Source organism: Myxocyprinus asiaticus, chromosome 16 (genome assembly GCF_019703515.2).
Source record: "Myxocyprinus asiaticus isolate MX2 ecotype Aquarium Trade chromosome 16, UBuf_Myxa_2, whole genome shotgun sequence".
NCBI classification, from domain to species: Eukaryota; Metazoa; Chordata; class Actinopteri; order Cypriniformes; family Catostomidae; genus Myxocyprinus; species Myxocyprinus asiaticus.
This window is the reverse complement of record NC_059359.1, coordinates 23,725,732-23,744,278: the sequence shown is the minus strand read 5'-3', so window position 1 is coordinate 23,744,278 and position 18,547 is coordinate 23,725,732. Positions and strand designations below refer to the sequence as shown.

At 37.6% G+C, this 18,547-nt stretch overlaps 1 protein-coding gene across 5 annotated transcripts in view; it reads right to left on the bottom strand.

Moving 5' to 3' along the window:
- The window catches only part of LOC127453927 (rho guanine nucleotide exchange factor 1-like), a 58,367-nt gene that overhangs the window by 3,321 nt on the left and 36,499 nt on the right, over positions 1–18,547 (bottom strand). For 2 of the 5 annotated variants that reach the window (XM_051720725.1, XM_051720728.1), the window contains 22 exons: positions 15,846–15,875; positions 14,784–14,901; positions 14,282–14,324; positions 13,960–13,992; positions 13,321–13,491; positions 12,497–12,632; positions 7,087–7,277; positions 6,575–6,721; positions 6,370–6,452; positions 6,125–6,250; positions 5,862–5,976; positions 5,163–5,263; positions 4,942–5,016; positions 4,770–4,845; positions 4,139–4,306; positions 3,971–4,058; positions 2,889–3,008; positions 2,473–2,534; positions 2,237–2,380; positions 2,015–2,134; positions 1,735–1,907; positions 50–147 (listed from right to left, as the gene is read on the bottom strand). In XM_051720725.1, the coding sequence (XP_051576685.1) occupies positions 76–147; positions 1,735–1,907; positions 2,015–2,134; positions 2,237–2,380; positions 2,473–2,534; positions 2,889–3,008; positions 3,971–4,058; positions 4,139–4,306; positions 4,770–4,845; positions 4,942–5,016; positions 5,163–5,263; positions 5,862–5,976; positions 6,125–6,250; positions 6,370–6,452; positions 6,575–6,721; positions 7,087–7,277; positions 12,497–12,632; positions 13,321–13,491; positions 13,960–13,992; positions 14,282–14,324; positions 14,784–14,901; positions 15,846–15,875 (2,392 nt within the window). In that variant the 3' untranslated portion in view covers positions 50–75. Of the gene's footprint in view, positions 1–49; positions 148–1,734; positions 1,908–2,014; positions 2,135–2,236; positions 2,381–2,472; positions 2,535–2,888; positions 3,009–3,970; positions 4,059–4,138; positions 4,307–4,769; positions 4,846–4,941; positions 5,017–5,162; positions 5,264–5,861; positions 5,977–6,124; positions 6,251–6,369; positions 6,453–6,574; positions 6,722–7,086; positions 7,278–12,496; positions 12,633–13,320; positions 13,492–13,959; positions 13,993–14,281; positions 14,325–14,783; positions 14,902–15,845; positions 15,876–15,955; positions 16,330–18,547 lie in introns of those variants that run through there. The other 3 variants (XM_051720729.1, XM_051720726.1, XM_051720727.1) reach the window with 3 other exon arrangements.

The following is an 18,547-nucleotide window of genomic DNA, read 5'->3' as shown; positions in this document are numbered from 1 at the left end:
TATACAATATAAATGAAAAAAGAAAAATATGGAATGGATGTGGTATTACCTTGTAACAGCAGGTTGTGGTGTTCCTCAGTAATGGCCCCCCTGAAGTGAATATTTAGCAAGGAGTTCTTGCAACTTATGATGGTCCTCCTCAACAGTCTACAAAGACACACAACACAGAAACATATAAGTATTTCACTCACTTGGATGAAACCCTGACAAAAGTTTGGACACAGCTACATATTTTTTATTATTATAATTTTCCACATTTTAACAGTTTAAAAATAACAAATGGAAGGAAGTATGGGAATTATATAGTGACCAAAAATATTTAAAGCTCTGCACACTCTGGGCATTCTCTCAACCAACTTTATGAGGTAGCCATCTGGGATGCTTATTAAACATTATTGAGGGGGTTCCCTTGTGTGCTGGCCATTTGTTGGATGCTTTTCCTTCACAACTTCCAACTCACCTATATATATATATATATATATATATATATATATATATATATATATATATATATATATTTTTTTTTTTTTTTTTTTTTTTGCAAAAAAATTCCTACATAGGCACAAATTTATTTTTGTCTACAAAACCAGTTTCAAACATTTAAAGCTGAAGTGTGACATTTCTGCATCACTAGCATCACCAAATAGAATTGCAAAAATAGACATCGTTTTGAAACAGCTTTTTCGAACAATTTACCGACTTCTGTTGATCAAACAAACTTCTGTTCTGCCCCAAACTCACACAATTGGTCGAGCCAACGTTGCTGTGTCAGGCTGGACAAACCGCTCAAAATGAACAGCTATTCTTATATCTCCAAAGACACTGTAGCAGATTCACTAAACAGCTGCGCCAATTTTGCGCATGGTATTTCAGCACAAATATCTGTGTCTTACTCACCACCCGCAATCTATTCCTGCCAAACAGAGGTCTGTTGCGTCCTCAGTTGTATAGTGCTAAGAATGGGCCCGCAAGATCGGAACTGCACATACAAATTGCATTCAGCAGCAAATTTGTGGCTGCGTTTGCGGCGTTGCCTGATCTGAATAATTCCTTTAGTGAATCAGGCGCTAAACGAGCGCAGACAGCACGTGCAAAAAACACGCCGCTTTTACTAGCCGCAATTTATTCTTAGTGAACCCCCCACCTCCGGTTTTCGAGTAAATCAACCTACAAATGGCTTACTTATAGTTGTCTCTGCATAATACGTTTAAGAACCAGCTGAAACACATCTGTTCCGAGAGCACTTAACCAATCAACACTTAATGCACTTTCTTAATATTTAACAATATTTTCTTTTTTTAAATCTTGTCTGTCTCTTTCTTTTATGTTAGCTTCTATACTACTCCAGCCACTTTGAGATCTCGGAAGTGCATTACTGCCGATATTGTTGACTTTTATATGACAAATTGCTTGCTATGTTCCTCATTTTTAAGTCGCTTTGAATAAAAGCATCTGCTAAATGACTAAATGTAAATAAACTGGGATAAGAGAAAGTATCTTAACATCGAAAAACATTTCAGTTAAATGTGTCCAAACTTTTGACCGGTAGAGTGACAATCCTCTCCACCACAAAAGCAATTTTTTTCCTCCTAGTGTCATCTTTTCATTGCTCCTGTTTAAGTCTCCCTAGGATCATTTTATTATTTCATTTTTAATCCTTCTCTTCACTTGTCTGTACAATCAATGTACCCTTTCCATTTGTACTCATTCCATCTTTACTCTCGTCTCACTCACCTGCAGTCTCTTCAGTTGCTCCTCAAGAGACTGTAGTCTCCCCTGCACCTCCTCCATGCATTCCTGAGACAGGACTAGAGGAGCACTGATCCCTCTTTCTTCTTCTCCGTTATTCTCTCCATCTCCCCCATCCTCCTCTCTTTCAACTTTTCCATCTACACTGGATTCCTCCACTGAGAGTGAAAAAAATTAGATCACCAATCGCCAATCTACCTGAACTGAATCTCTAGGGTAAGGTTGAAATTTGAAATTTAAACCTAAAGTAATATGTGTGCAGTACCTGATGACTTACATCCATCTGTCTCCTGGCTTTCAGGGCCTGCCCCTCCATTCTCCCCAACAGTCTGAGAGTCATCTGACAGGCTAATACTCCCAACCAACCGCCTCTTCAAATTCATGACTGTGGTAGTAAGAAAACAAAGAATAAGTATGCCATGTAATAATAGGTGTCCATCGTAATGTTAGAAATGCATAAAATAAAAAAAAAAATAGAAATGCTGACGTTCGTCCAAAGCACCAATAGCAGACTTCTCTGGAGGAGTGTGGCTGTGGGTGAGCAGGTCAAATCCATTGGCAGCTAGGTAGTCTATGAGTGAAGAACCAGAATCTCTAACCTTCTCATCAACAAGATTATCCTTAAATCGCCCTAGAGTGAAAACACAGACAATCACATCATAAAAATCATAGAAAAATAATTAGGAAAGACCAAAGATCTGTTTCCAAAAGAACAATTCTCACCACTGCGAGCTTTCAACAAGTCTCCACCACCGTTCTCCGTGGGGCTAAGAGGGGGATTAAAACTGGAGAAGAGAAATAGAAACATTTTTAATGAATGAGGAGAGAACAGTAAACGAACGCTCCCTTTCTAATCAGTGTTCCTACACTTTTTAAACAATACATTTCTAAGTTTAACTCTACACAAGCACTCTGGGAAAGCTGTATCTAGCCGATTAAATATTTTACAGAAGAGCAAAACTAAAAATTTCCATAACTATTAAGATTTTTCTAGAGGTCCTATGACTTTTTTGTAAAAAAAATAATGAAAAAAATGAAATTTTAAAATTGCTTTATATTTCCAGGTTTTCCATGACTGTGCGAACCCTGTCTTATGGGGCCTTTAGGGCTTTGCTCTTGGTCAAAAACACAAAACATACCTTGCACTGTATGCAGGACCAATGGCACTGCTGGGCACACTGCCAGCTCTGTGTCTGTCCATCTTGTTCCCTACTCTCTTCTTCAGCTCATCAACTGCAGACTTAATCACTTCTGTCCAACTGGAACAGAAAATAGTCTGTGAGTGGCAGATCAAATTAAATTGATCAAAAGCACCATTTCCTGTCAAACGCCTGTCAGCCATTCCTGTAAGCCCAACAGAGTCCGCCCACTCTTTCAGAGGCCTTGGTTCCAAAAGTATTTTTTCCATTCATTTTCTCCATAGGGACTTTACTTTTTAACAAATATCAGAGAAAAAGACAATGCTACAAGATTCTATACTTAACGTATTTTGTGAGACAATGAAATGTGCATCCAATGAAGCATACTGAATGATGTATTAAAATCAAAACTGATGGTACAATATAAAACTACGGACTTAAACTCATTCATAATAAGTATAAAATACTATATATTTGAAACATATTGTGTAGGGTAGCTGACTTAATCATTTGCAGTGCTTTATGGGAGTGGGAGTTCACTGCGGAGCACTTTTGGCGCCATTCTCATTTTTTTTAGTACAAGTGACTTGTCTGATTGGTGGATCCAATGCTGATTTCTTTTCAGGATTGTGGGGAGTGTGGTTCTTTATTTGGAATTCAGCTATTTTTTTTTTTTTAACTTCGATTTCTCTAGGGACAAAATTTATTGGGTTTTTAACTTTGGAACCACACTGTTGCGCTCTATAGATTTTAGTCACAGCAGCACCATCTTTGATTTTTGATGGGAATGACAACAAGGCTGTGAGGGACAGATGTATATTCTCTTCAATGAGCTGCACTGCAGTTTAAAGTGTTTCTGGATCATTACATGGACAAAACATCTTTCCAAGAACATTCAGTTGACAAGTTGTGGAAAATCAGATGTGATCTAGAAGATTTTATCAGCTTATACCGTGCATGCCATTGAAGAGATGGTAAGTCTACCCCTCACAGCCTTGTTGTCATTCCCATTTAAAATCAAAGATGATGCTACCGTGAATAAGGTCTACTGACATTGTTTGTTAAATGGTTCATATGCTCACTTTTTTCTCTCCACGGTGGACTGAGCCACTAGTTCATAGATCTGTGCTCCGCTGTCCCAAGTAAAGATGACGTAGAGGGCCTTCGGGTCTGATGGTAACAAACAAAAGCAACCATGTCAATCACATGTTCCTCAGAATACAATAAATCTCACCTAAACTCTCACTCACCTGTGGCTACTTCTCTGAGAAAAACAGACTCCAGTTTGATGATTGGACTCAGCATCTGTTTGCCTTCCTGAACAGCGATGTTACTTTTGCTCTGACACTTCAAAACCATCTTGTCATCCTGCTTCTGCAGTAAGACCAGCAAGTCTGACAGCAATACACAGTGCACATCTGCAAATACACAAAAAACAAGTAAACATTACTTGAAGAGACTTTCACGTTTTGTTCCATAACATAAATTACAAATATTCATATCTCAAATGTGAATAAAAAAGAGAAAGTGCATCAAGTCGTTACATAAGGACTACAACAGTTGTCTGGTTCATCAAGCACGTAAACTCGCATCTATGTGGTAGCTGTCTCCTTATGTAGCAACTTGTTAGTAACTTACATTTTTAAGCACACAACCGGTTTTCAAGATTCACAATTGAGGAATGACTAATTTATGTTGTAGGACAAAATGTGAAAGTCTTCAAGTACTGTTAACCACAGACCTAATTTTATTCATATCCCAAAACTGCTACGCTATTCTAAAAAATGTAGGGAACCCATTGCTCAAATATTCTAACTCTCTGCTAAATAGCTGTATTTGCATGAAAACTCTTAGTTTAGAGAATGTGATGACAATAGGTACCGATTGCTTTTTCCTTGGTCACTTTCCATATCAGAGGCCCTTCAAACAGCATATTCCTGGAGGTAAGATCAATGTTCTGAAAAAGAGAGAAAAAAAGTGGAAATCATTTCAGTCCCAAAGTGTCTGCATTAGTAGGTTGCAATGAAATATGTAATGCAAAGACATTTGTCACCTTGTACTCAGTGTAGAGGTCATTGCTTGGCTTCAGTCCTGAGGTGTCCAATCTGCGCTGGTATTCCTTTAAAATCTGAGCCAAGGGATGCACAGATATTTTCAAGAGAAAGAAATTAGAGATGTGGCAGAAAATGAAATGCACAGGTTATAGTTTAGATCCAAGTGCAAACGATCCACATGTTGACACCAATATTTTTTAAGGAACATTTGTGTTCTCACCAGCAGGTTCTCCATGTCTTTGACTTCTTCATTGACGTGGTTGAGGATCTTGCGGCAGCACTCTGCTGCTTGGGTAATGTTGGCTTTTTCTGTGTTATCCTCTGTGAGAAATGGACACTGCTTATAAATCCGTAAAAAATTTTGTCTAAAATATACTGTGATTTAGGCATGTCGCCTGTTCTTTTACTGCTTCTTCTATTATTTACCTACATTTGCATTCTCAAATATACAGTACTGTGCAAAAGTTTTAGGCACTTGTGAAAAATGTTGCATAGTGAGGATGTCCTTTATCAATTAACGTTGTACAAAGTCTAGTAAACTAGATTTTAAAAGCATCAATTCTTCTTGGTACACCTGAACACAGTTGTGAGGGCCATGCCATCTGATGCAGTGCTCCCTGTTCTTCTATTATAATCTATTCTATTTGTAAAAGGAATGTTTGAAAGTCTAAAATATACTGTATATTTCCTACTAAAACACTAAAGCTGAAGATAGAAATAAACATCTTAAGAAAAAAGTTTTTCTGAAACATCTTAAGTGCCTTAAACTTTTGCACAGTACTGTTTTTTTTTTTTTTTTTAAGTTGTCATATATTGACTCCTTTTCATCCTTTTATGTTTTTGCTAATTTTAACTTGTTTAGCACTTTTGCAGAAAAGGTTTAAAAGAAATGAAGTCTATTTAGATTAGAAAAACACACCTGTGTTCTTGGCAATGTTCTCCAGCAGAAGAGGATACTTGGTGAGTCTTTGCATCTCTATGGGGATGATATCCTTCAGCTGTAGCCTCCTACACTGTGGCTTACTTTCTGCTTCCTAAAAACACACACACCAGAGGAATGCATTTACACACAGGCACCAATCTCCAATTTTCATGCTCTAACTTTTAACTGCTACAACACATTATTGTGACTACTCAATGGTAAAAATAACCTTTCCCACAGTGTATTAAGTGTAGAAGTACCAGAATGAAAGCATTAAAGCGTGGGTCCTTCTTCTGTTTGCTCTTTATCTGCTCCAGAGCCCAGGACTGGTGACTACAGAAACGTGCAGTAAGCTTCTGAAACCATTCCCCCTCAGACCCGCTGAACTACAGAGGTACACAGAGACATTTGTAGTCATATAACAGCAGTGCAGTACAGGTCATAGTTTTCAGAGGAATCCTGAATGACAGCATGTAAAACTTTTAATGTACTGTAAGCTACTTACCCTGTTGAGAAGTGGTGTGCTTATGGTTTTGACAATGAACTTGTCTTCCTGACGCAGTTTTTTCAGGTTCTCAAAGAAAGCATCTAAAAACAAATGTATTTTGGCTATGTCAAATCTGTGCATGACTATTCAACTAAACAAAATGTATACTACCACCATGCAGATTTCAATGTATCAAAGTACTGGAGGTGTGGTGAAAACGTACAGTGCATTTCTATGATCTCATCAAGGTTTGGGAAGATGGTATAAAGCTCATCCTTCCTTATAATGTCTTCTCTCTCCAGTGGACGAAAAAACACTGTCTGCAGTACACTCAGCATACGGACATGAGCGTGCTCTGTCGCAAACAACTCTGTGAGACACACAGAGAGAAATATGTTCACAGCTTTAACCATTGCCCCTTGCAAAATGAAAGAGCCAACAGAAAGCAAGTAGCTTGGGGGCTATTCACATAGGATGTGTTTTTTGTGCTCTCTGCATTTCTCTTATTTATTATTTTGTAAACATGAACTAGACGGACATCTTTGTGCCTTTTGATGCATCTTACTGTTGTTTAAGCATCATACGGGTTTAAAAAAAAAAGCTGTATTAAATTAAAAACTGCACCTGCATTCTGTTCTGTTCCACTGAGCTTTTTTTTTTTTTTAAATGCAAGAATGCATCCTGTGTGAACAGCCCTTATCCTCTCCTTTTCTCTTGGTTTCACACTCTTATTACCATTAATGACTTCTTGTCTCTTGGTCTCCTTCTTGTCAAGTTTGCCCAGATTCTCACTGGAAGCAAGTTCTCTCCAGTTGGGTGGGTCCTGCTCAAGCTCCAAGAGGCGGGGCTCTATCTCCTCAGGCGGCAGGAAGTTGTCAAAGGGAGACCCAGTCACAAGCCCATCAGGCAACAATCCACCTTCCACACTGAGAGAGACAAATAATAATGCATGGGGGGAAAAAAAAAGTAAAAAAGTGACAACTGCAGGAAGGTAAAAGGATTGTGGCTGCTGCTGGACAATTCACAGCTATTTGAATTGCCACAGCTGTTACAGTCTCAATCAGTTACTGACAAGCCCCTTGTGCTGCGGTCTCCTGAGGATTGTGTGTATATATATATATATATATATATATATATATATATATATATCCCATTTACACCTGGTATTAACGTCCATTTCGGGTGATCCGGTCCCAGTGGACAGCCCTCAATACATGTTCTTGGGGTCCAAAATGTAAAAAAAAATGCATGTAAATATGCATGTGAAAACATCGCATTTGTAGCATAAATGCTAATCTGTCCTGATAAGTCCCAGACAATGGCGGAGGTCCACCTACTTACCTGTCAATCACTGCGTTAAAACAAAGTTTTTAAACTTTGCTGGTTATATGTGGCTTTAAAAGAAAATAGCAGTCTGAAGCACATACATAAATGCTCAAGACTTCAGAGAATTTTTTCTATTTGCCTGGCTGATCAATGGAAGCACAAACATTAAGTTTAGTTTAACAAATAATTCACCCCAAAATTTTAATCCTGCAGTCATTTACTCACGCTTATATTGTTCCAAACCCATATGACTTTATTTCTTCCAGGGAACACAAAAGGAGATGTTATATAGAATGTTAGGGACTGACAGTCTTAGTTACTATTCATTTTTATTGCATCTTTTTTTCATTCAATCAAAGTGAATGGTGACTAAACCTTCTGCCTAACATCTCTTTTTGTGATTAAAAGTAAGTCTTACTGGTTTAGAACAACACAAGTGTGAGTAAACGATGGCAGAATTCAACTAAAATAATAAATAAATAACTTTCAACAAAACTTGAAACGTCCCATTTAAAGTCTTTTAGCATTTTATCACTATGCAGTAAAACACTGACATAGTGAGTGATGTATGTAGTCATGAAATCAGAGACACTCCTCTTGAAATCCGATTTTAAGTGTAAACAGGAAACGCATTTGAATGCATATTACTACCAGGTGTAAACGACAATCTGTTTCACCTGAGATCGGATCACAGATGTTAAAGCCAGGTGTAAATAGGGTCTGAGTATGTGATATGTGGGTAATTACTATTCGTTGCCTTACGAGACAGAGTTCTGTGGGGAGGGTGAGGGGGGATGGGAGGTGGAGGTTGACTGCAGGTCCACGTCGCTACGTGATCGAGACTGCTTGGCCCTGGTGGAGCCGCTACGGCGAAAGTGACTACGCTCCACACAAAGGCTCTCGCTGCGGCGCACATTCCTGAACACCCAAGAAAGAGGAAGGGGGTGGGGTGGAGGAGAGGAGAGGAGAGGAAAGGAGTGGAGAGGAAAGGAAAGGAAAGGAGTGAAATAACAAGCAGAGTAAAGGAGTGAGGTTATAAATTAGCAGGTTTTTAGTACATGGAAATGGTGGAAAAAACAAACAAAATGAAATACAGTGGAAAGGGACAGACAGATGAAAGAGAGGTTAGAGACCACAGACACAAAGAGATGATAGAAATAGAAAATTGAGTAATGATGAAAAAGAAAAAGAATTAAATGTGAAGACAATGTTGTTAAAATCACTATATAACATGTTATAAGGACTAGTTCACCAAGGAGATAAATTTTGTCCCATTAGTTGGAGTAACAAGACAATTTCCTGCAACAACTAAACAGACAACTTCAGCTCTTTCTAAAGTTTACTCCGCTAAATAAGATCATTTATAGCATCACAGTGCATTTGAACAGCACAATAACACAATTTTAAAACATATTTTAAGACAGGTACCTGGGGCCCATTCATGCAAAATACATACAAAAAAGACACTTCTGTTCTAAATTCCGCAGACCAGAGAGGAACCATACTTAGCCATGCAGTGAGTATGTGTGTCTGTGTGAATCTGTATGTGAATCTAGACTCATGTCTTACACTGTGCTACAAGGGAAAAAGCAGTAACTACGTCAGCACTGAAACATGAAAAGAAAGGTGGAAAAAAAAAAAACTCACACTCTGTTTTCTCTGAATCTGAGCTTAGCTGAGGCAAACCAGTCTATCATAGGACAGATCATAGTCTAGGAGACCCAATTTCTACTTCTGACAAATTGTGCAGTTACTGCGTTTCCACAACAGTATAGGTATACATTTTTTTTATCTCAAATATGCTATGAATTACAAAAAATACTTGACTACATAGTGCAATGTGTGTTTGGTATGAGAGCATGTGTAGATCAGTAGTAGCTTGAGTCTGGCAGAATATCCCAGAGACACCCACCTTGTCTTCTTTCTGTAAAACATAGCACAACGCAGTTACTGCATAACTGAGAACAAACTGTACTTGAGCACATACCCACCAAAACTGAACCAACTTCCAACTACAAACCAGCTAAGCTACTACCCTGGACTATACAGATCCCCTAATCACAAGGCCAATAACAAAGCAAGACAACAGCAGCAAACAATGTTTCCACATTAAGGACAGTTGCGAGCAAAATCAAAAAGCACAGCTAGTCCAGTTATGCTGGATGTATATCATACACTGAAAGCATTAAACAATGAAGTGTAAAAGCAATTTCCATGACACATGTAAGCTAATCAGAGTGGTGTTTTGTGGTGTAGTGTCTAAAATGTAAGGGCTAGTGAAAAGAAGAAAATTCTTCTTAATTTCTAAATTAAGAAAAAAAGTTACGAATATGTTGTATATTTTGTTTGTTTCTTTTTTTCCTCCATGTCAAATTAAACATTTTCAAATGTTTACCAGCAAGTAAATTCTCCTATGACAGTTAAAGTAGTTAAACTTACATCTCAAGCACTTTACATTTAAAAAAATGATCGCGAGGTATTTGCTTCTTAAAAAAGGTTAATAGATTGATTTATTTATCGTGTTAAAGTATTGAATTTAATGTATTACACCCTGTCTACACAGGGCGCGTCGACGTGAACGCTCTAAACCATTTATTTGTGTTGTTGGCAGTAGTAGTGCCAGTGCCTGCAGTGCATAATGGAACAAGACACCCGTTTACTGACAGGCCAAAAGCAATAATGGGTTTTACTAATAAGCTATTGCTTTTGACGCTTCATGCACACGTCTGGTATAGATAGCATAATTGATTATAATGGGTTCTACTGCTTTAGTTGCAACGCGCCGCTCAAGTCCGGTGTAGACAGGTTTTTAGACAAGGCAACCTCATGAGCAGGCTAGTATAATTAGACAGTGTCAAAGCCTGTCATTTTATTCTTAAGAAAAACATTTTGAGATTTTCTTAAGAAAATATTTGAGAACTTTGGATGCTTAAGGGGTATTTTGCCTATAGTCTCCCTAAAGTGTACTTTAAGTGGAAAAAAAGTGTCTTATAAATGACTACATTCTATAGAATAGGGATGGGTCACAATGATCGACTAGTCCTCCAACAACCGAAAAGTCGATTACTGAGGTCGACTAGTTTATCTAGATTTTCTACAGACATGGATAAGGGTTTTTCCAAAATCCCTTAACCACATTCAAAATTATCAGTTGTAACTCCTAAAGGTTTTAAGCTACATACACAAATTCATACACTACATAAAATATCTGAATTATTGCACTGTTCGAAAACCGTACTTCCTATCTATCGTTCTATCTATCTAATCTATTTAGCTGGCTGTTTGTCTTACTGTAATGTCTGTATAACCATCATACTTGAACTTTTAAAAAAAAGGCTTCGTCATACCAACTTAAAAAATTGTCAGGATAAACTTTGACTATTTAACGATCTAATTTTAGTTTTGATAATTTAGCAGCTAATATAAAACACTTAAAATCAGAATGCTTACAGCTTGCTGTGCTTTAGCTGGTAAACAGTTTGCACTGTAAAATCCATTAGGAAAATTCAACTCCTTTAAAGCACCACTGCTACAGCCAAACACATTCAGACAGAAATCTTTGGTCATAGCAACTAGTTTAGAAAAAAATCAAAAACAAAAGGGATCCTGAAACCAGCCTAATTATATTGGGCTTCTTTGAGATTAGCCGACTAGTCTATGCAGCAGACCTTGTCGATTTTGAAAAAAAATTTAGTTATGCAAATCTCCATCATAGAACCAAACCGAGGTAGAGCCTCAAGCACAGACACATAACCTTCCAAATAGCCAGAAAGTCGTGCTATTTGTACAAATTCAGACAATGTGCAGATCTCATTTTGATAGCTTTGGGCCTCGGCGTGGCATTGCGGGACAGACCACTAGCTGAACACAAAGAATGACTGCGGGACAGGTAAACAATAAAATAAAAGCTAACAAAATGACTCACATAGCAGAATATCAGGTGGGACATGGAACAAATAGACATAAGAAAGAAAAGGAGGCAGCAAAATGCACAGAATAATAATACAATTTGGGAAGGGTGCTGGTTTAGGAAGGGAAAGGGAAGTAGGGGCGTTGCGCAGTAAGAGAGTGTCTTGGAGTTGGTCTTTGTTGTCCACAAGGCGGGTAGCGTATATTGAGGGCAGCAGCAGGAGCAGCAGCACAGGAGGGACACAGCACTCGGAGGGTCATACCACACTCCCTCCGAGCCAAAGCAGCAAGGGAGTTTTACCACCCTCCCTTAGTTACAACATAGTAGAAAGTGGGAACTTATCTACACCTGCAAAATTTAAAGAGTTCCCTAACTTGTTTTGTGTTTGTAGTTATTTAAAGGTGCACTCAGTAATTTTTTTCCACAATAAAAAAGGTTGGAAAATGATGTACACTCACATGAGATGAAGACTCCAGTTATATTAGTAGCCTAATAAAAGCATGGAGCGGGTCGTCTCATGGGTGCCGACATATTAAGATCACATTACCAACTGAATACCATTCAATTTATCTTGGTACTTCCATTTGTTATTGGACACTTTGGCTCATAGAATAAATTAATAATTGGCGACTGTAAATAGCTGTGATTTTCTACAACGGCATTGATAATGGAAAACGTTTGATTTTATGTGATTTTGCATCCATGTTGCTAAGTGTCAGTATAAGTCCAAGACGACTACCATATTAGACAATGCAATACAAAAACCAAAAAAAAAAATAAAAAATTCTGAGTGTAGCTTTAATTGTGAATTTTATATTTCATTCACATGGTCTGTCAGCTGTCTCTTGTTTACATTTGGACACCTAGTGTTCTTTTTGTACCATGTCCTGCTTTCTTTTTAACTCTTACTTGACACTCTCTTGACTGTCCTCTGGAGGGATGTCAAAAGAAGGTTCACAGATGGAGAGACCTACACCTGTGATAACAGGAGACACATCGCCCAGCTCTGGCATTGGTTTGGGGTCTGAGCGATTGTTGTTGCCACCTACAGGAGGAAAGAGACAAAAATATCTGCACATTGAACACTCAGGGGGAAATACACTAAGAATGGACTGTGTCCTCTTATAGCAGTGTTTCTTTGCATGTGTTGTTTTGGCACCAGATCCATCTAAGGAATTATGCAGTGACATAAACACCCAAAAAATTAGTGCTGATCACAATTTGCACAGGGCAATTCCCCAGCTTGTGGGCTGATTCTGAATGTTAGGTTGGGGTTGTACACCATTATTCCACCACTGTTCCACGGGCACTTCAATCAGCTCTTTAAAATACTGAAAGTGTGCTTGACTATGCCGCACGTCTTGATATGTGCCAGATTATAATGCTCTTTATTGTACTAAATTTGTAGTGAATATTAACTTGACTTGGCATTTTTACTTTTCATGAACCAACAGATTCACACTGCATCATATTCAGTTATGGGGTTCAGTCCATACAGTTCACACTGAAAATCTGGCAAAGTCTAATTTAAAACTGGAAAAAACATTTTTATGATTTTGAAAATTTGAAAAAGTATTAAGATGATTTTGATTCAGCACCATTTCTAGGTCACAAGTCAAATAAGAAAAATTTCCTTTGTACACAAAATAGTTTGTAATGAGCTCTACTAAATTAGAAAAATGCAGTCTAATCTAAAACGTGTAAGAGATCTCTTTTATAATGCTCATGCATACCATTTTGAGAATCTGGGCTGGGAGTGATGCAGACACTGATGGTTGACCCTTCACTGCTCTCCGAGCCATGGATACTACCTGACCCTCCCCCAATAGACTTTCGGCCTGCAGGGGAGATGACATCATTCCCAGCAACTGGTTGAGGGGGGAAACTTTGTTTAGGGGGCTTTACTAGAGAGAGTGAGAGAAAACAAGAGAGATACTGGAGGAAAGTGTGATGATTCTTGAAGATGGACAGATGATCATTGTGTAATGATGTGATAGCTGCACAACTAGATGACAGAGAATAAAGGGAGCAAATCAGGAGTCTGATCAAACAGGGTATTAGTCATTCGTCGGGAAAGAGAGTTCGATCCAACAAACCTATAAATAGTGAGTAAAGGGAATCTAACATAAGAAAACCCCGAGCACAAACATGGCTGACCATAAAAGTCTCATTACATGCCAAGTATAATTTGAAATTAGATTTGTAAGCAGGCATTACACATTTTTCCATCACAAAAATGTCAACCAGAAACTACACTACATTTTCTAAACTACAAACAAACACCTATGCATGCAAACATGCATTACATTTTATTAGTAAGGGAATCTACCATCCTAAAGGAGAGGTTCTACAGAGAGAACAGACCATAATACCTTCAAAGTCCAATCTAGCTTGCTTACCATCAGCTGCAAGGGGAAAACATAGCAACAAAAACATGTTCCTTTAAACAACTTTTTCCACAGCATTTCAATTAATACATACATAATGCGTATCATGGTATAAACAGCCAACTACTGAACTGTCTACGGGTTTTTAGTTTTTTTTTTTTGTTGTGTAAAATGGTTTAAATTATCTAAGCTTGAGCCTGATACATTAAATGTTATGAATAATTAGTGTAAATGGCCAACTGTAAATTGATAATTGCAGTGAAATAATACTGCAGTCTTGATCAGTGTGCATGTGATGTGTACATACGTTGGACTTGTTTGACTGGTTTGACTGGTTTACCTCCCCATGGCTGTCCAAAACAAACAGAAACACTACTGTTATAAAAGATATGAAGTAACACAAACAAAGTCAATTCAATGACAGACAAAAAGAAAGATTAGGAATTATTTTGTAATAAAGTTTATGTGTGTATTTTCTGTCCCTCTAGTGGCACCAAATGGAATTGCAAAAATAATTATTGTTTTTCCGCAAAGGTTTCCCCAAACACACTTCCCATCTACCATTAGTCAAGCAAACAGATACTCCTGCCCCAAACTCGCACCATTGGTTGAGTCAGTGTTGCTGTGTCGGGCAGGTAGTGATGCTCAAACAAACAGAGCAATGGTTTGATAGTGCTACAGAGCCAGTGTTTACACTTTTCAGGGAAATGTACCTACAAATGGCTTACTTAAAGTTGTCTCTGCAAATTAAGCTCGGATAGGAGAAAGTACAACATTTTACTTTTAATAAATAAAGTATGTCAACTTACCTTTAACACAGAAGGGACATATGGCCGCCATCCTGATTTAGTCTTTTTGTTGTCAAGTGCTCTGGTCTTCACACCAAGGTGCTTCATATAGAAGGACAATGCTCCAAAGATTGCATTACTGAAGAGGAGGGGACAGAAATGGTCATAGAGAGCATTAAAAGACAAAAATGTTAGTAGTTCACCCAAAAATTTAAATACTGTCATCATTTATTACCCTCATGTTTTTACAACCAACCCGACTATGACTCTCTTTCTTCCATAAAACACAAAAGGAGATGTTAGGCAGAATGTTAGGGACTGACAGACTTAATCACCATTCACTTTCACTGCATCTTTTTTTTTTTGGTGACTGAGGCTAACATTCTGCCTAACATCTCTTTTGTGTTTCACAGAATAAAAAAATAGTTGTTTGGGACGATACGAGGGGGACTATTTTGTGTGAACTATCCTTTTAATGAAAGCACTATGTAAAACTGTTCCATAGTGGGTGGTGGTTGGAGGATCATAAGCCATTTTCTCCTCATTTCCAACTATTTGATCTATCCCAAAAGAAGTTCCCCAAGTGCAATAAAAAAACAGCAGAATCCTCTGTGAAGGAGAAACAGAATGACCAAGCAAAGGGAGGAGGGCTTAAAGGGGAGGAACAGAAAATTGGAGGAGGAGACTGTGCATATGTGCATGTCCATTGTCTCTCGGTGCACACATGGATGAAGTGTACAGTTGAGCATGACAAAATGAACAGCTGCAAGTGTTCACACACCAGCCTTTCTCATAGCACACTAACTTAAGCTTGGACATCTTTTCTGTTATATAATAATTGCATTATTGTCCTTTTTATGAATAAATCCAAACTGACCGATCAACTAAACTGTTAAATTCCTAAATAAGTGGTATCTTTATGAAAACTCTCATGCAAAACCTTCCATGAAAACTGAAATTTCAAAAGCTGGGCTCATACAGTCAAAAGTTTGCAGCTGTTATAAAATGATACCCCCCTCATTAATGCAACAATAACTACAGAGAAAAGAGATGCAAATGACTTCTGCATAAAAAAAACCTCACCTTTTGTCCTTGTCGGCAACAATGGAGGGGCTGCAAAAAAGGGAAACAGAAATAATTAGAGAAGTACAGTATATGAAAGATGCAACCAAATGCTGGTTTGAAGGACTCACCGTTTAAAGTTAAGCAACATTTTTTCCTCCCTTGTTCTCAACCAGTTTTTAACTCTGTTTTAGGACGGTGAAATCTGAAGTGCTCGATTTTTTCCTGATCCAAAATGACACAAACTGTTGTATTGTTGTGTTCAGAATTTAAACTAATGAACATATTCCGTCACTTGCAAATGGAAAAAAAAAAAGAAAAAAAAGAAATAAAAAAACAAGGGAAATTAAACTCCAATCAAGTCAAATCAGTTTTGAATGACACATCTTGCTACAATGCAAAACATGAATCTAATTGCAAATAATGTCTTGCAAAGATTTGTTTTCTGAGCTACACTTTTTTAGACTGCAAATGCTATGGTGGCTCTCTCCTAAGGCACTGAGGCTGTCCTACGGCGATGTCCAGAAAGCAAGCATAGCACCCCAGCAGCAGAACTTGCTATTTAACTGTGTTTTTGTCTGATGCAATAAGCATGCAAGAACATGGAAATCAGATCCTTAAGTTTTCCTATGAAAATACAAAAAGTAGGAGTGCGATAAGGAATCCCGAGTGTCAGGCCAATCCAAAACCTTGATCCACCTCACAGATTAAGACTGCAGCCAATGAAGGAGTCTGTAAGTGAGGTCACTGCAGTTATAGTGAGGGAGGAGACTGAATGAGGGAGAAGAAGAGGATGGTGTTTGGGAAAACAGAGGACGACCGTCTGGGTGCAAATGAAGACTGAATGCCCATAGATTGTGCTTATGTGAAGTCTCTAATGGCACATTATAACTCCAATCATGTAACAAAAGATACTCAATAAGTGACAATCTTTAAAATGATGTCTCAACTACCTATGAGCCTCTATATTTCATCACAACAACACTTTACCCTGACAATTTGAGTCTGTCCACTGCCACTGTGTGTGACCGATCTATCCTCTATCTCATGACAAACCGGCTTGTCTATATCAACATCATCCCCTACTCTCTGTACCTCTCTCTGCTGCCCCCTTCAAACCTGACCCCTGCCTCTTCCCTCTTTCCATAGTTCTTTTTGGCAAAGAGCCAGGGAGCAGAGACTTCCTGCCAGCGTGGCACTTCTGACTCTATCCTCTCCCTACCACTTCCTCTTTGTTACCCTCTTTTTCTTTCTTTGAGATTAGCAGGACAGACTTCATATAACATTTTATATATGTTTTTCACTGAAATGAAGGATACATCAGCTCTCAAGCTGCTTTAGCTTGCCAGGCAAGGCAGCAATACACATGGTCACAAGAAGCAATACTCATCCTGAAAACTGATAAACCTTTTCAACAGATGGTTATATCTGCCCGTTATGCATTATTAGAAGTGAGGGGAAAGTATTGCTGTATTTTACCTCACAATACTGTATTTATATACTAACGGTGATCCATATTTTTAGTTACATTTTTCAGATTAATATTTTGGGGATAAAGAGACTGAACTGGACTCTGAGCAAGTGTGTTAAAAAACAACATATGGCATTGGGTCAATAAATTCTCTATTTCTATTCGACCAAACTGCAAAATCAGAACGAGAAATGAATACAAGTCTATAGCTAGGTTCCTTTGTAAGGCTGATTATATAGACCTTTCGTTCAGCTAGACTGCAAGGGTTTTCGTGTAATGATCAGTGTTGTGTAAATTACTTAAAATATTAATCCAATACAAATTAATAATTATTTGTCTAAAATTGTAATCAGATTACTTTACTAATTACTTAATTGAAAAGTAATCACATTACAAATTACTTTGGACCCACTTTATATTAGGTGGCCTTAACTACTATGTACTTAACCATTTGATACAATGTACTTATGTACATACATGTTGTTGCATTGTAATTACAGTAAAAGTACTTGCATTTAACTACATTTGTAGTTACAGTGTTAACTTTACCCCTAACCCAACCTTTACCCCAAAACCTAACTCTAACCCCTAATCCTAACCCTACACATACCTCAACCTCAGTAGCAATAAATGTGGGAATTTTGCAGAACAACACCACAGTAAATATATAGTCTTGTATGTATTTAATGTTAGTACATACTAGTTAAGGCCACCTAATATAAAGTGTGACCTACTTTACTTTTAAGTTACTTTCTAAAACACTTTTCTGCTCAAATTCAAAATAATCTATATTGCTTTCTTGTTCATTGTTACACATAAGTCATACACTCAGCATCTCACATTTCTCCTTCACAATGACTTGTTACGGGGCCATAATTAATGTATTCTACATAAATAATGTATTAGACATAAGCATAACCCTATCATGCACTTAAAAGTAATTAAATTATAAAAAAAAATAAAAAATAAAACAAAGAATTTTGACTAAAAAATCATTAGATTACAATTACTTTGTAATTGGATTACACCCAACAATAGTAATGATAAATATGCTAAAACCACCTTTTTTTGAAAATGAAGTGCCTTTAATGCTACTTTCTACACTACCTCTATGGCTTTACAATAAGGTAAAGCAGGATGTTCAGCACTTGTTGCACAAAGCATAAAAGTCCAATGAAGATGAATGAGTAAATGATCACAATACATTGCAGTTTTGAATTGCAATACAGTAAAAGTGAAGTAAATCGCAATA